The sequence below is a fragment of the Ambystoma mexicanum genome, chromosome 8, assembly GCF_040938575.1.
Source record: "Ambystoma mexicanum isolate Mex_15411 chromosome 8, UKY_AmexF1_1, whole genome shotgun sequence".
In the NCBI taxonomy this organism is placed as follows: domain Eukaryota; kingdom Metazoa; phylum Chordata; class Amphibia; order Caudata; family Ambystomatidae; genus Ambystoma; species Ambystoma mexicanum.
Genome location: NC_090929.1, coordinates 1598703192 through 1598720935, shown reverse-complemented (window position 1 = coordinate 1598720935; position 17744 = coordinate 1598703192). Strand labels below are relative to the sequence as shown.

At 42.4% G+C, this 17744-nt stretch overlaps 1 protein-coding gene across 5 annotated transcripts in view; it reads right to left on the bottom strand.

Annotated features, from left to right (window-relative positions):
• Window positions 1–17744, bottom strand: part of VTI1A (vesicle transport through interaction with t-SNAREs 1A) — a 1940034-nt gene that overhangs the window by 1274402 nt on the left and 647888 nt on the right. For 4 of the 5 annotated variants that reach the window (XM_069611796.1, XM_069611795.1, XM_069611794.1 and 1 more), the window contains exons 4-5: window positions 17584–17661; window positions 12282–12302 (exon numbers count right to left, since the gene is read on the bottom strand). In XM_069611796.1, the coding sequence (XP_069467897.1) occupies window positions 12282–12302; window positions 17584–17661 (99 nt within the window). The remainder of the gene's footprint in view (window positions 1–12281; window positions 12303–17583; window positions 17662–17744) is intronic. The other variant, XM_069611793.1, reaches the window with a different exon arrangement.

Sequence of the window (17744 nt, the reverse complement as noted above, 5' to 3'; positions counted from 1 at the left end):
ACATTCCCTACCCATGCGCTTGTATTACTAATGTACGCACGATTTACACTTGGCGCTGATATACTAGTGTATACCACACGGCCTACCTTCCTTAATACCTGATCCACACCCGCCGCAAGGCTTCCCACTTGTAACTTTGCCATTAGGCTCCCCTACTGGGTCTCTCAAACTCCAATGTTACCTGGCTGCTAGGACACCTACCTTGACATTTTTATGATCTGCTTATCTCCATACCTTATGTAGCCCCCAGTACAATGAGGTGAGGCTTTGTTAGCATAAGGACAAGATGGGTACAAGTATACAGACTGTCTGCATGCCTTATATAGCCCCCCGTACCATGAGGTGAGGCAGGAGTATGCTTCCACCAACCAACAATCCTAATGCTTTTCTCGTACTCTATGAATTGTATTAAGCCCTTACTGTACCTAGCCCCCCAGATGCCTCAGGCATTTGTGCACTGAAATAAATGTAAAAATTAAATAAATCAAAATAAAATAGAGGCACCTTTAAAAAGACCCTGCCCGAGCAGCAAACATTACAAATATAATGGTACTATACAGCTGTAGGATGGCGACTAAGCTGGCGTCTCCTCACACACTCATGGCCAAACCAGGCACATCATCACACAATACATTTTACTTATGGTATGATCAATTTAATTGCTGAAGCTGAAAACTCTGTACATTTGTGGGTAGAGAGATGGTGGTAGAACCTCAACACAGAGAGGAAGATTTATGTTTGGGGACCTGGGAAATCTACAGCTCCATGGTCTACATTGATCTCAGAGGAACAGTACAAAGGTCCCTGTCAGAGATCCTTTCACAAGGGTGGAAAAGAGGACAAGACGACTCTGGAAGATCATACGTTCCTTTTTATAACAATAGATACACACAGACTGTCATAGTAGAGAATGATGCATCATTTAAAAAAAAATCCTTTTAAGCGTTTGTGTATGTATAGTCTGCCTGTTTCACTACACACAACCCCCCCGACTTCTATCAATAGTAGAGACAGACACAATGGATACAAGTTTAGAAACCTTTATTTGGCCTTTCGGTTGGGTTGGTATAATTCCTAACTGGCCCCAAATCTAGAATGGGAGTAATCTCAACCATTAAATAAATATCAAACAGTCCAAGTCAGTATAGTCAAAACAAAAAGGGCTACACTAAGAAAACCTAACCTTTCACTCCTTCAAAAAATAACAAATGTGTTAAGGGAATACAAAAGGAAAATAGTGTCTCAAATGAAATTTCAGAATGGCTTTAAATAACTACCTTCCCTACGCTCAGCACCACCAGGTCAAGAGAGTTTCCCAAAAAGTATTAAGTGGATGGCACAGATCCTTCAGTCTTACACACTTTGGCTTACCGGTACAATTTAACAGTTCAGGCTTGGGCTTTAAGCTTCTGGTAGTTCAATCAGTTCCCTAGGGTTTGTCGCCTAGTCATAAACATACAGTTCCACTTTTGACCTTTACTGTACAGGCTTCCCTCTGCCGGGCTTGAGGAGTCTGTCTTTCTCTTTGTAGGGGTTCCCTTACCTATTTTTTGTCTCATGCATCTTTTCACTGTCGAAGACTTTTGAAACTGCAAGGATTTTACATAGACCTGTCCATGACCACTTCAACCTCTTTCAATAAATCTACAAGCCACAATCTTCCTCCTCTTGGAACTTGTAGTTTCTTATTCTCTTTGGTTAGACTTTTCCAAAATTCATATGTAATACCAATACTTCTTCGTATTTGTAGTTTCTTATTTTCTTTAGCATGCCTTCTTGGCCCCTTTCAAATTTCATATACTTTGACCTCTTGACATATTCAGAGTTCACAAACTTTGTTTTTCACTCATTCAACTTTCTTTCGGGATCGCAATTCCTTTCTTGCCTTTGGTACCCAATCAACTCCTAACATTTCACATAGACTTTCGAATGTATGATTTCGCCTGGCAGCACCACTCTTACTTTGTATCCATTCCCCTTACAATTCAACAATTGTCCTTTCCATTATGCGTTTTATCGGCATAAGCACAAACTTCAACTTTTGAGTTAGTTACTTTGGCTTTTAACACAAACCTCCTTTTGTTGCCTTTTATAACTCATGGTTGTGTTACTCAGCCTTCTTTCATTAACACTCTTCAGGCAGCAGTCAAGACTGTTTCCAATGCCTTCTCTGCTTCTCCCCAACTCAGTCGTTCACCTGGGAGGGTCGCAGGCTGCTTTAAAGTACCTTGAAGGTTTTTTTTCTTCCACTCACTCGGTTTCAGTCTTTGAACGCTTGCAGCTACCACAAAGTGTGGTATTCTCGGCTGGCTCTCTCTCGATCTTCGTAACTGCAGATCAGCCCCTTAGCCTTCCATCGGCTGGTTTGCATCAGCACCGAAAGAGCTGTTCCTTCTCGTAGCCAGCATTGCTCATAGTGTGCCTATGCGCGCCACCTTTTATTCGCCTGAACGGGCATGTTAGGATTACGTTGTGGGATATTTTGACCCACTCAAATGTGCCTTGCAACATCACTTTGGTGCATTGGTGCAAGAAACAGCACAAAATGGCTGTGCTGATTCCTGTGCACGCCAAGCTCTCTAAGCTGCGTTTTTCCAACCAAAAATGGCTGCACTACCCTACCACCCACATTTCAGGTGGGGTAAAACAGAGTACTCACTGCGGGAATGTGCCAGTGTGCTCTGTAACATTTAACGTGAAGTGAAAGAGGCAGCATCATTGTGCTAAAAACCCAAAATGACTCTATAAAATGACAATTTCCCAACCTTAAAAGTGCTGTTTTGGCGCTAAACCCATCATTTCTCTTGAACCAATGTGATCAAAAAGGCCCTGCAATGCCCAGGATCATTCATTGTGGCTCAGAGGAACCGGGCCTCATTTGAGTGACAGCTGTCAACAGTATCTTTGGAAAAGCAACCAGGGACTGTGTTTTCATTTTACATGGGAAACGCAGCTAAAACTGTTCAAGTGTATCTAAAGAATCGGATGTAAGAGAAAGACTCGAAACAGATGCCTTATACATGTATCCATGCTGCAAACAACTCCAGCACTCAAGGAAAGAACTAGAGCTGTACGAAGTGTATATTTGCTGCAGATGAAAACTGAATTTAAAGAAATAAGTTAAATGTGCTTTTTCCTAAATGAAGAGCTATTTAAAGCCTATTTAAAAATACATTGTTGTGTAAAGCCATGCTCATTTAGGAATGTCAAAATATTACTTGCTGGTAAACGTACTCCTATAAACTGTTTTAATCCTATAGGTTTAAAGTCAAGATGTAAAATGAGAAAATAAAAGCTAAAACCCAGGCTGAGTTGGCAAACTATTTTTTTTTAAACCTGCTCTGACAGTGCTAGCCCTGAGAAAGGGTGACACCTCAAACTGCTGGCACAGGAAAGGCTAATTGCTAGCTTGGAGGCCTTTAAATACCAGGACAAAGGGGGACTTCCCCAGCTCATCAGACATTCGTCTTTGCCCCAGGCTGAGACAATAGCAGGCTAAGACTTACCTGGCAAGTGGGAGGGGCAGTAAACTTCAGTCAAGAGAGAGAGCCCTCATCCTGTTTCAAAGGAATTGACATTTGCTTGCAGTTGGGGGAAAAAAAACTGATAAGTGACAATAGACTTCCTTTTGGTTTTAAAAGCCTATTTTGTAAGTAAAGTTTCAAGACATTTAACTTTGCAGCAAGAATGAGGATAAATATGAAAGTTGGTAGTTTTAAATCTAATTTTATGCTTTTTCTGTGAAGACATGGTATAACTTACTACTGCATAAAGAACAGAAGTTGTAAAGAATGACAGATTGTGGGGAAAGTATGGATATTGTGCACATAGCATTTTGTATACATCCCAGGGGTAAATTCACATCTATGTACAAAATTGGGACATGTTAGGCCAAATATTTCATGGTTAAAATTGCCAAAATGTAACAGAAAGGCAAAACCAGGTCCCACAGACTTGAAGTGTGACCCACAAAATATGTAATCTGGGCATCTGATTTTCTCAGAGGTTATCACTGTATAAATATGTATTTGTGGTAAAATTAGATTTTGGTTCTAGGAGCTAGGGGAGATTTCTAGACATTGTAAAAGTAACACCATAAACATGCCATCCTTTTCTGTGATCCAATCAGCGAAGAGCAAGGCGGAAACTATGCTCTTGCCCAATCCTAGCATTATGGGTGTGTTCAGCAAGTCTGCCCCTGTCATATACTTTAGTGATGTCATTTGGCATGATAAATAAGGAAACCTGACAACACACAGGGACACTGATTACGGACTTTCTTCCTGATTTCCTGCGTGGCGTCCTGTTCCCGATTTCTTCATCCTGATTCCAGATTTCATTGCAAAGCCAAGGCCTATGCATTGCTGAACCCTTTTTTTAGCTATCCCTCAAATCCTAAAAATCCCAAAAACCCAAGAGAAGTATTCTGATCCAGCTGGCTTGCTGTTACTAAACAAATGCCTGCTGAAAAAAAACTTGCCATCCAACTGACCTCCAGTAACCAGAAGGGCCAGTCCAGTGACCAGAACAGTCCAGATGATCCTGTCCCTCCCGTGTTGCCCAGCTGTCCTTGATTAGACCCGATCTGTGTGATGACCAGAACCCTCGACAGTCCAAAATCCTAAATTAAAGTGGACTATAAGCATTAATAGGAAGCATAGAAAACTATAGCATACTTTGCATTGTCTTGTCTCATCCCAATCTCTAAACGATCCTATCCTTACCGTAATAACTTGTAACATTGTCAGAATCCTTATTGCTCTCCTGTCTTATTTTGCTAAGCGCCATTTCTTTAGTCGTTTTTATATTGTGTAAATCTTAAGTTATCCACCCTACTTCGAGTGATCCGACTGGTTGCGCCGGGGCGAGCACTGGGGATTTGGTGTTGAAGTCATGAATCAACTCCAGAGTTTACTTTGTCCCTCCTTGGTATTCTAGCCGGAATGCTCTAGTCAGAGTAAAACTATAGTAAATATTTTATTGTCCAAACTGAGTTTCTTTTCTGTTTTCACTATCCGATTTTTCTAAAAACACCTCTCATTCAACGTTGCATATCTTACTCAGTTTAATAGCTATACTACTGAGTTGAAATTAAGTCTCTAGCTACGACCTATAGCTACATCCCAATCCAAACACTGCACTCCAAATCAGTACATTGCACCCGTTTTTCTTAAAAACCGTTTGGTTAATTTTAGGCGGGAATCCACAGTTTTACACGTGTGATTTCTGTTCTGAACTATTTTCAACCTTCCATTCAGATTCAAAGTGTTAACTTTTGCTCAAACTACTGCTCATTATTGTTAGTATCTTTCTCATGTTGCTCCCATAGAGGTTTGCATTGAATTAAGGATTTTTGCCACATTCATTGTTTCACCCAGCCATTTATGAATGACATTTTAAAGTGTAAGATTTCAAATCCGTTTTTCTCTCTTTTGGGGAGGGAAGGTTAGATTTGAATTCTGTTCATCAGTCCTTATTCCGGATTACCTGCTGCCTCCTTATATCTATTTAGAATTGTTTATTTGTGGGTTGAGGAATATTGCAGGGGGAAATCCTAACTTAAGTGCTATATTTCCAAACAAGCCAAAAGTGTTTTTTCTGGTATTTTCCTTTTGTGTTGCTAAAGAGAGAATTTAAGTGCATTACATACCCTTTTATCTATTGTCACTACATTGGGGATTGCTGCTACCTATTAAAAGTATATGTTTGATTTGAAATAAATAAATTCTACCTTTACCAACCAGCCTGATTCCTGGTCCATTGTGACCCGGGGTATTTGCATAAGGGGTGTGATATGAGTGGTATATCACTCAGAATATTGAATCTATAGACATAATAAAATAAGCATTTCAGAGCCATTGCAAGTCAGTGGAGGTAATTTGCCTGACTTTATTCCTCATCCTCCTCGGCTCAGTATTGTTGCCAATGTAACATGGGGAGGAATTATGGGAGATGTAGTCTCCCATAAACTAAGCAGGGATAGGGGTTAGAGGGGTCATGGAAAAAGGGGGATACTTTGTCTCCCCATTGGGTGCTTCTACTCCCTGATAACCCTCTACCCATCTGATCCTCCCTTGCTTGTCCACCCAAGGGTCGGGATCCAAAAGCGATGGCCTTTCCCTGGCCACCTGAGTAGGTGATCCCTGGGGATTAGGTTATGAAACACTCTGGTTTTTCACACTTCCATATTTTATGCTTCTATTTCGCCTACTAGTCTTACCACTGAAGTTCCGGTTTAGCCCTCTCTGCTTCCCTGAATGCACAGAGACTGTGTGCCTCCAGGGTTCACAGACCTCATGGGGCATTCATGGCCTCCTCCTAGGAAGGCTTCCGATCTGTGACTGAAATCCATTCAGTGCAGCCAACAAAGTATTGGTGAGAGACCATCCCACAAGCTATAATGAGAGCACTCCAATGGTGATCCCTTAGCCAGGACCCTAGTACAAGGTTGTACAGTGTACCATTACTAGCTGTGAAACATGAGCAACTCTTTAATCCAGCAGCTTGCTCGTCCCACGTCTCTGATGGCAGCTCTTGCCTGCAATATATATCGGGTCTGTCCATCACACTCTCAATGAAAATAGCCTGTAACCTAGTCCACGATGCAACGTCATCTGATTACACTGATCGCATGCTGCTTTATGTGACAGATTAGGTGACACAGCTGCTATAAATTCTCTCCAAAAAAAGTGCAGCACAAGTCATGGTTGGGACGTAAAAAAATAAAATGGATGAAATGAAAACTATACTACTTCACTTGGGAGACAGAATTTGATATATTGCAACTGCAGTTTATACCTGCGTGTGAATTAGCTAACTGAGAATGTAGATTAGAGCTGGTTGTGTGAACACATACTGTGGCGATCAACACATGTGACAACAGTTATCAATATATAGAAGTGTATTGTTAAAGTCAGGTTTGTGGGGCAATCCATTGGATTTTGGGGGACCCAGAAACCAAAAGGGATTTCATTTTTCTCAGCATTAAGGTCAGGTATACAGGAATGCTTGCAACTGGGGAATGCGCCTCCACCCAGTTATACAGCACTCCCCTAGCTTTGCTATCGTTCTCTGGGATACAGCGCCAAGCACACACTGCTTTCCATCTCAATTTCAGGGTGACAGAGCCCAGCGGCTTCTTGATCCCAGCGATAAAACACCTTGCTCATTCCTAACTCGTTATCCAATGATATAGCACCCACTCCCTACGAAGCCTTTACTATGTCGCACCCAGCTTGCTATGTAGAGCACACTGCCTTACAGGAATATGGTGCCCATCTCACTCTGCAGTTCGCACACTGTCTTCCAGGGTTATAGCTCCCAGCTACTTGTGCCTTTTGCCTAGCACCCTCAGGGATGTAGCACCCAGTTTGGTTTCAACCGTAGGTCCCCACTCATGCCTCTGTCTAGCCATCACTCAAGTTCTTCCCCATCATCTTCTCAGATGCACAGAATGGTATATAGCTCTGCTTCTAAGGATTAATTGCACATGTTGGCTCTGCGCTCTGTCTGGGGCGTTAAAAGATCCACAAACATTTTAAGTCAAGCGTAAGTCCCACTGTTCTTTCGAGTCCATGCATCTCCAAGCTGCAGTACGTGGGCTTCTCGTCGGGTTCACCAAAGCTGCTCCCCAGTCTTTCAAAACTCCATGATCAGGACTCATTGCAGCTCTTTGTTTGCAGACTATGCTGTTTGGAGGTATGCCTGTTGTAGACTGCACAGCCTCCAGGTATGTGTTTGCGGCAAACCCCTCCCAGTGTCCATATGACAAGGAGGACCAGATAGTGAAGCCTTTTCATGTCGCGGACGTGCCAGCAGAGCGGCAAAAGCTAGAGTGGCCACACCATTCACAGGCCTCAGGTTTGTTATTCTAGATAAAGACGTCCATTTTACACAGCCGAAGAACTAAAAGCATTTAATAGGAGAAACAAGTTTTTTTCTCATGAAAGCAACAATGGAAAACCTGAAGTGTGGAGTAATTGGGTAGAACGCAACTTTAAGCAGGTAAAGTAGTGGGTTGCAATGCTATTAAATACTAGGTCTACCGCGAAGAAATGTCACAAAACACAACAGATTATTACACACCAATTGCATTTACTCTGCTTTCCTCAACTATGGCTGAACCACGACAATAAACAATGCCCCTTTAAAGGTTTTGCCCCCCGCCCCCCCACACAGTTTTATAGACTTTATTTCTAATAGAACTAGCAAAAGGTTAGGGACATTGCCTGTATGTTTAAGGAAATTAATACATGTCTTAATATTAGCTGTTACTATAACATTCTCCAAGAAAAAAAATCCAGGTTCACTACACTTTTACTTCAATATTTTGTAGTGCCCTCCAGCCAATGATTAAATGGTGACTGAGTGTGTGGTCAGCCTGTGCTCGGTGTGCTGAGAACAAGTGGCAGTATCAGCACATACCAAAAGTGAGGCTGGGCATGATATTGGCTTACTTAGGGCAATGGAGAGCAGCGTCCAGTTCTGGCTTTAATCTGGCCACCCCGTGATGTTAATCAGCTTGATATCCTTACGGCTGACTCAGAATCTTAACCAGGCAGAAACAGTTATTCCACAGGAAGCGCTTTGACGTTGGTAACGAAGGATTCATCTAGAACGTGGATCCATCAGAGCCCTGGAAAACTAGAACAGAAGGTCCACTAGACACGACTGCCCCGATGAAGAAACAAGTGCCATGGTCAAAGAAAAACGTGATTTTCAACAATTGGTCGAAACGGCAGTTGCAGAATATGTAATTTGATGAAGAATTGTCGATCATTAAACTACAGTAGATTCAAAATGCAGCAGCCTCTCCTGCATCGTACGGAGAAAAGAAATCGTATCACGCCAGCCCTGCGGGAACTCCACTGGCTTCCTGTAGCCAGACAAACACTCGCAAACTAAATCACCATCTTCCATGGATAAAGGCAGATAGACCACTTCATCAATGATCATACAGAATGTGCAAGGCCAATGCAACCCATTCAGAAATAGGGTCTTTTCAAAGGGGTTCTGCTATCAATGATGGGATGGATAGGCCTACTGAAGTTGGGCACTCTTCCTTTACATATTCTAAAGTATGGCAAGGCAATCTTTCAGGTGCTTTGGATCCCACTCCGGAGCCTGGTTCTGGATTGTATATGTCCAGACAAGTGACACAGCATTAAATTGGTCACACTTATTGCAGTTCAGGCAGCACACAATTCTGAGTTTTATTACTAGACTCGCAGCCACAGCAGGTGGTGTACTGGCCAGTAGTGGACATCCTCGCCGCCCCCCCCCACATGTGGATATGCTGCAGGCGGTTAAAAGGTTCCCTACGCACTAGAAGATTTTGAACAACTTACTAAATTCCAAGCTAAACTACACAAAGCCAGTTTTGGGAATCGTGGAAGAGTTTGGGGTAACAGGACTATAATCATTATTAGGGTATTTGAGTGTGGACCTAGCTTCAGGAAGCAACCCAGCGCTTTACAGTCATAAAGGGGAGGACACAGCGAGGGAAACCGACACAGGGGAGCAGGGAGATAACAATGGGAGAGGGCAGGCAATTTGGCAGCAAGGGATTTGCAAGCAACCATGGGAGGAAACATTGGGGGAAGAGGACACCCAGTCTCAGGAAGTGTGGGGTGTGTGTGGATTCATGGGGATACTGAAGGTCACTACGGACAAACCAACCTTTCTGGCATCCTTCTGTTTGATGCATATGAGAATGGCATAGGGAGTGCAGTTCGTGGCATATTGTCAACTCCACGGCATATGGCTAAGACCATGGGGACATGCATCACTACCTTCCAAACCATGCTTATATTGCCGCTTCATGGTGACACCTTGTGCAAGAGATAAGCAACTATAGATCTATCCATGCTGGCAGAAATTCAGAGGGTACAAATGCAGATTAGGGAGGAGTGGGCCAGCAAACTGAACAGTGTTCCACAGATGGATGAAAAATCTTTTCATTCAGTTTACAAGCCAACAGTATATGCCAGACCGACTGTTACAAGTAAAATTCATAAACAGTATGATAGACGCCTGTTAACTTGCAAACACATTCAAGTTCTTGCCCCAGGTGCCAATCGACCTTTGAACATACGGAAAAGGTGTCCTGGAATGTTTAAATTGTAAACCAAGGTTAGCTGGGACGCACTCAATTCATGAAATCATGTGTACAGATACTCCATTCCATGTATTCACTGGGACTTTTAGTGGATCTTAAAGAGCACACTGCAGGAAGGTAGACTGGTTTGCTTTCCTGGTGATTAAAAGACTATGGCACTGGCTTTGCTGGAGCTAGGGACTCTGGCAAAAACGAAAGCTTTTGTGGATTTTTTTTTTCTACTTTTATCTTCTTAAACTTCCCCAAAACAGAAGACCACAAAAGGCAGGATAGGAACTAATATCTGGAATAACTTCCTGAATTGTATGGATCAAGATTATGGATGAAATAGTAGCTAACCGGTGTGCCAGAGCATAAACGTGGTGCTGCACCATTGTTACTCTCCACGGGAAATAAATGCTGTATAGGGGCTAGGAATATATGTGTTTCATAAAACTGGTGATACCACTGAGACCAATGCATATCCATTACATGTTGATTGAGGCCACCATTGTCACGCATTCACATTTAGATTGAAGGAATAGTGATTAGAAACACAAATACATTTCCAAAACACTGCTGTTCGTGTGTATATTCGACGTTTGCAGGGCATATGTATCAGTAAAATTATAATTGTATTTAAAAATGGGTATCAGAATGATAATACAAAGAATAATGTACCTCTCAGCATAATATGTCTGTAAAAGATCACAAAAAGTGCAGGCCATGGCATTCCTCAGCAACCTTCTACAGCTTGTATAAAATGCAGAAACACCTCCATCATTGTACTCAAACTTGCAGCCTTACACCAAATGTACTTTTGTTCTATTGCCTCCGCCCCGCACCACACATGTATTGTGCTTTTGCAGCATTCCCGTCTTCGAAAAAGGACCCCCCAAAAAAGAAGTCAAGAAATATAAATGGTAGCATTCCTCGCCACTGGAGCCTAAGGAATACATTATATGCTGCGGTTCTGAACCAGGGAAACAGAATACGATTAGACACGGTCAAAAGCAGGATTAGTCACTAAATGTGTCACATAATATAACAGATTTGGTGCTTACAGAACCTGTGGAGGGTGAAAGGCTGTTGGCTTTACCTCCCGGATTAGAACCGCAGACCTTGCGATTGGGGCATAGAATGGGGGGCTTCTACCGTTGACCTATATAGACGGGCTGCTCTAAAACCTCCACTCAGCTACACTGTGATGAGCACCAGATGGATACGTAATCAATGGCTGCAATGCATATACACAGATCAGGCAGCATCCACAGGCATGCGTTTCACCTGCCTTTTGTGCCATTTGAAAATGTATGCATTCATTAGTAACAATTGATCATATTGCAGCTGTGCGACTTCTGCGGGTTTTCCTATTAGTACCGCTAAACAAAACAATTTTTGTGGCTATTAAATCCTCGCAATTCCGACTCAATTTTCCAGATATTTAAGAACAGTTCATCAATTGGGAGCAAATAAACAAAAATCGCAGGTTACGCAGGGAGGGCTTGCCCATATTTGGCTATCCATCAATAATTTCCACTTTTGACCCTTTTCCCCCTAAAAGTAATTGAACACTGGTTTTTAAAACTCAAAATAATGAATTTTCATTATGTGGTGGTATTAATGCAAATTGAACTAGAATTCTTACAAAATGTAAATATTTTAAATTACTAATAATCCATCTTTCTCATCCAATTCTGAAGTCTATGCTAGGGACCAACACAAAGTGCATTCCCTTTCCAAAAAATGACGACACAAATAATTGGAGAGAAGGAGGAGGAAGCAGTGTTGAATAATGGGCTCCAAAGGGCTGGGAAACGACGCCGTGGTCTCCGATGAGGGCGCCAAAGCGTGCAAGGCAGGCTGCAGGAAGGAATAAATAGAACAACTCGTCTTTTCATTTAAGAGCGACTGCCAAATTCAATGATTCTATGTATATAATAGACAAACACTTCAGCGCAATGTGAACTAATAGCAATAAAGCATTGGTTGACATACAGAACCTGTATGTATATATATATATATACATATAAGAAATGGAAATGCGCTACACAGTCATTAGTAATTTCTTCTCCTCCCCTGCATAGACGTCAGCGTAACAAGTGAAGGAAACAAAACACCTTTAGGCTGGGAAAAATCAGTTAGAAAGGGAAAGGCAGCCGTCCAAAAGCTAGAAAGCACTCACCTCTTCTTGTAATTTTATCAACTGCAACACGAGCGCACAGAAAAAAAAAGATAAAAAGAAAAGAAATGGCAGGAAAGAAAGATCAGTTGTGACAGGGTACAGAATTAACATTGACAATTTATCTGTTTACATGCTTAGCATTTAGAAATCACAGACAAGCACATTAAAAGGAGCTAAACGCAGACAACATGCGCAGTGTGTGGAGCGAGTAAAGATCACTTTCTCACACTGTCACAAAACAAAAGAAGAAAGTGCCACATTCTCTTTTAAAGCACATCTGAGGCACCACCATCAAATACCGTGTGCAAGGACTTTGTGGGTGTCTATTAGCTAGAGAAGCAGCCCGTCTCCTGCTTGCCTCCCCTCAGATAGTACACGTAAAGAGACGCGTTTTAGGAGGTCCTTTGCTTTAAAAGCAATGACAGCTTCACGTACCAAAAATATCGGCCATTTCAAAATTATTGAACAGCTCTGACCTACCCCGTTTGAACAAAAGGCTGCTTACTGCAGCCACTTTAACATGTAATACTGTTCATCCAGGGGGCGGTGCAACATATTTATTAATTTAGTCACACGTGTGAAGTTCAGTTCATCACGTGTAGAGAGACAGAGAAGGCGTGCATGTCTTAATAACCGAGGACCTCGCTCAGAAATTACAGCAGCTCTCAAATGTCTTATTTTTTTTTGTAATGTTGCATCACTTTGCAGTTAAACTAGATCAATGGCTCGTCGGGTGTTTTATTTATTTTCTTACCTAGCAAAGGTACTGTGAGGCACAAATGTACAATTAAAAGATATATTAGGATTGCTTCATCGTGGGCTTCATAAAGACACTGGCTGCGGAGTTATTGTTTTTTCAAATATATATTTGCATGTATCACATGTTACAGAAAACTAGTGATGTGTCTTTCTCTTGCTCCATTTACAATATGTCTGTGTCTTCAGAGTGCTTGTGCAGTTGGCACCTGGCATAAAAATCATGCAACTGAGGAAATGCAATGACCAGGTTTAGATTTTGGGCCTGCAATTGGCAGGCTGGTTTACTCATGCGATTCTTGGAGGTCGACTGCTTTCAATCAAAAAGCACAACAGTTTCTTCAACTCTTCCAAGTTATCATCCGATAAAACGGGTCTTTCACCTAGATTAAAAAATAAAGTAGTGTTGCCCTCAAATATATCTACAGGAGACAAAGACCTATTCGCATGCAGCATCGCTACAAAAAAAAAAACAATGAGCGTCCAAGGTTATGTGAGCGCTTGGCTAAGGCTGGCGAAGCATCTTGCCTGGACCCTACAGCACTCTAGTCCACACTTTCCCCCCCAGAGTCCCCTGAAAAAGGAAAATGTCAAGACTCAGAAGGGAAGGGCACCGCACATCTGGGCCTTGATCGAAGTTATCATTGCCTTTCCAGGGCAGCCTTTCTTCCACCCACGACGATACTTAAGGGGGCAAAGTTTAAGACTCCTCCTCCGCCATTCCACCAGCATGGGAAGAGCTGCACTCCCGGCGTCAATGGGTGCTGGATGATTCTCCACATTTGTTGCGCTTTTTTTGCCCCTTCTCAATGAATCCGAAACAAAACTGCTCTATCTTGTTTGTGCTGCATGAGCGATTTTAAGCCTGCTGCAGGATTTGTAACTAGGCAAGGTATCTGCGCTTTTCTCTCTAAATGCTCGCTTTGGAGAGCCATTGAAATCAAGGCAAGCTGTATTTTCTACCATCAACAAAGGCTGGAAGCAAAGCAATGGCAGTTGGATTTTGAGATTTTTAAAACAGATTCCCATTTTGTCAATAGCCAACTACATTAACATTTATGGCACATCCTAGGTTTTAGGTCAACATAACCAGCATCATTTTTAGGGAGGACAACGATTTTTTTTTTCATCGCTGAATTTAATGCATGAGACAATCTGGCCCTTTGTAGCCTGAAAAATCTGGTTTCGGCTAGTTTGAACCGGCAAAGCCTCTAGTGGCGGAGCCTTCTGCTGGGACTAAAAATAAAAAACACGCCGCCAAGCACGCGTGTGTCTGAAGTGAGTCATGTGACCGCGAAAACGACCAAATTATTAAGAAAAAGAACCTGATAACACCACTGCCAGCTCTGCCCGCATACAGATAACGAGTAAATGCTGAACTCTATTAAATGCCCTTTGCACATTATCGTGGGTCGAACACACAATTTTCTGAACTTATGATGGCGCTCTATTTATTTTGCTATAAACCCTCGGCATGTAACGAAGAGATTTGTGTCTGGTAATGATCTGCTCTGTCAGGGCTATATGAAATGATACCGACCTTCTTCAGATCTCTTGGAATTAAATTGACCGCCTTCACCCCCCTGCACTGTAGCGGAAGTCTGGCATACTTTATGCGCAGCAAGGCCGAATCAAGCACAATCAAAAGTTTGCAGTCAGCATGGAGTTGCTATGTCTTTGCAGAAACGTTCAGTTACTCATCTGAACAGCTTACAAAGATGCATTTGTAAACAAATATTGTATATGTAAGCAGAAATATAGGTACAGTTGTGCATGCACAATATTTTCGTTTAAATGATTTTTTTGCACGAGGACTCGGTTAACAAACCTTCGACATCTTGTTGAAAATAGTTTTTTGCTCCAAGGATATAAGGAAGTCTTGGAATACAATGCAGAACACACACATATGGATGTGGAAAGGATATATTCTTTTACACCAATGGATAAATTATTAATACATTAGGGGCTAAAATAACTGATTTCAACTGGGCGAGAACAAGTCCAACAGCTGTGTAAATCTTACTGGACCAGAAAAAGGCTGAGCCTTGCTACCAGGAAATGATATCCTTAAAAAGTCAGGCGGATCAGAGGCCCTTTTTGCCTTGCGCATGGACAGTCAATGACCACTGGACCGATGATATTCCAGCAAATAACTGAATATACACGCAGGGCTCCAGATAAGAACTTGAGTTAAGAGTATGTTACTCTCTACTTTGAGAAGTTGGGAGTAAAAGGCTTATTTTTTTTAATCTATGGAGAATAAACCTCTTATATTCCTCAAATCTGTAAATTATCTTAGTGGAAGACGCTGCACATGCCACTCACACTATTGTGACACCAGATCGTACACGTGGCATAAAGGGCCACACACGCCCACAGGTTTATTTGTTGCACGTTCGTTCCTGATTTTAAAGAGTAAAATGGCAGGTCTGCCGATTAGCTGAAACTCTGGGCACACAGCTAGCTACTTTGTTCAATTCAAAAGGTCTCAATAATGTTAAATACGTACACTAACGCAGTTCGGAGTAACGATTCACTAAAAAATTCTTCCCAACTTCACACACGCTTGGCAGTCAAATTAGAATCAATCTGCCAGGGGTGTTGTGCTTTTTTCCCCCAAAAGGTTTGGTAAATGTACATGGACACGTCAAGCACATCTACTGACTGTAAACCCGAAATAAATGGGAATTAAAACCAGGATCCAAACGGGCACTTCTGCTATGTTCATAAGGGACTTTCACGTAGATGGAATCATTCGTTTGGATCAAGTATAGCATTATCTTGTTCCCTCTGAATGTGTGTGCTCCACTCGGCTGGGTACACCTCCCTTAAAGAAACAGTACTTTTATTTGGGCTTCTAGCTGCTGTCTGCTGACAGTATCGACAGGGAATCTTAATTTCAGTGGGACAGAAAAAGAATACACGCCATCTTTTTACACATTACGCCCAAGGCTTTGCTAAGGACCTGCAATTCATTCTCATAGTTACTGAGAAGAATCACAAGTCAGCTGCAGTATTAAGGGTTCCAAGATTTCCATTTTATAGACCAAGTTTCTGCAGTCTGTGTCTTTTCAGATGATGGACTACAACTCCCGTGATGCCCTAAAGACTATATCCTGAATAAGCCTGATTGGGGTTGTAGTGTAAAACATCTGTAGAGCCAAAGGTTGCGGCCCCTTGTGGTTTGCTTCTTCCTGTTGGCCATATATCAAATATGCCACGTCAAGGCTACTGTACCAGACAAATGTACAGAACTCTGCATTACTGCACTCTAGAATTGTCCAGCATTAATTGACATGAACCCAACAGCTAAGGATATTTTGAGGCCTTAAGTATGGACGTCAGCCTCTCTGCACTGCTCATGGCTCTGACTTTCCAGGGCAGCCTTTCTTCCACCCAGCTGTCTGGATGCATGGTCAATCTAGAGATCTTGTGCTAATCTGTATTAAAAAAATGAAATACTAACACACAGAGCGAGACGTATTCAGACCCTAAGGAACAACCTGGAAACGATTAGCATAGGGGTGAATTCACTACAGCAGATGGAATCCTACGTTACTATGTTAGTGAACCATTATATTCAAAATAAATAACCGAGGCTTTACCTACACACCCCCCTCCCCAACTGATTTACAATGGTTACACCATTAAGTATAAAATAACAATGCTAGGAATTCAGTGGGAAAGGTTACAAAAAATATCCTAGCGATGACAGTCATACCGATGTTTTATACCAAAGACAAAACAGGTGTAATTCATCGAATAGGGGCAAAACGATGGAAGTTTTCATACACCCACATCGTGGCACACAAATGTGGGGGAAAAGCAGAATTGTAATATTCCTAGATTAGAATCTCTATTGTTTTGCATTCAGGGTGACCTATTGTGTGCTTAGGGTGCTTGTGTGCGTACTAGACGAGTTAGGGTTCGCGTTCGATTATGCCGTCCATTTAAGTGCAGACAGCAACTTTACAAAACCTCACGCGCCCATTGGAACTGCACGACCAAAAAGCACTTTAGTGTAATTGTAACATGCACTTCTTTAGCACAATCAGGCATGTAAACTGCGTTGCCCTTTCTAAATGACGTATCTTGTCAAAAGGGAAAGAAATGACAGCCTACTTGACCATACGGGTTGCGCCTTCATCTAAAGGTCTCGCTCCGGGTTGCTCCACAAACAGCATTCATTTAACAATGCTGTGTTTTCCTCAAAGCGGCCTCGTGCATTTTCTGTTCTCTTTGCAAGTCTATGTGCGGAAGACGGGGGTTCTGTCTGCAAACAGTATACATCGACTAATATGAAGGCCAGAAGAAAAGCAAGGCTGCGGCCATCACAGCGAGCGGCCTCACTGCAAAGGGTTAAATGAAAGCGCTCGGCGCAGAGGCCTGAAGTTGATTAAAGCCCCAGCTTTGCATTAAACAGCATCACTTCCGCAAGACTTGCTGCTAAGGCGGTTAGTGAGCAGCCTGAGAAGCCCAGTGGGCTGGTGACCCCCCTGTGACCCCCGCACCCCCCACCACCGGGGCTTTGCAGTTGGCATCATACCTGACTCTCTGAAGAAGTCCCATCGTCCCCAAGGAGTTCATTGCGCACCTCGTCACTGTAGGCGATCCGTGACCTTTTCTGGAAACCAGAAGAGAGACAAGAAAACATGTTAGAAACAGAGGCTCGAGATCCCAGCTGATTAATCTAACCACACATACCTG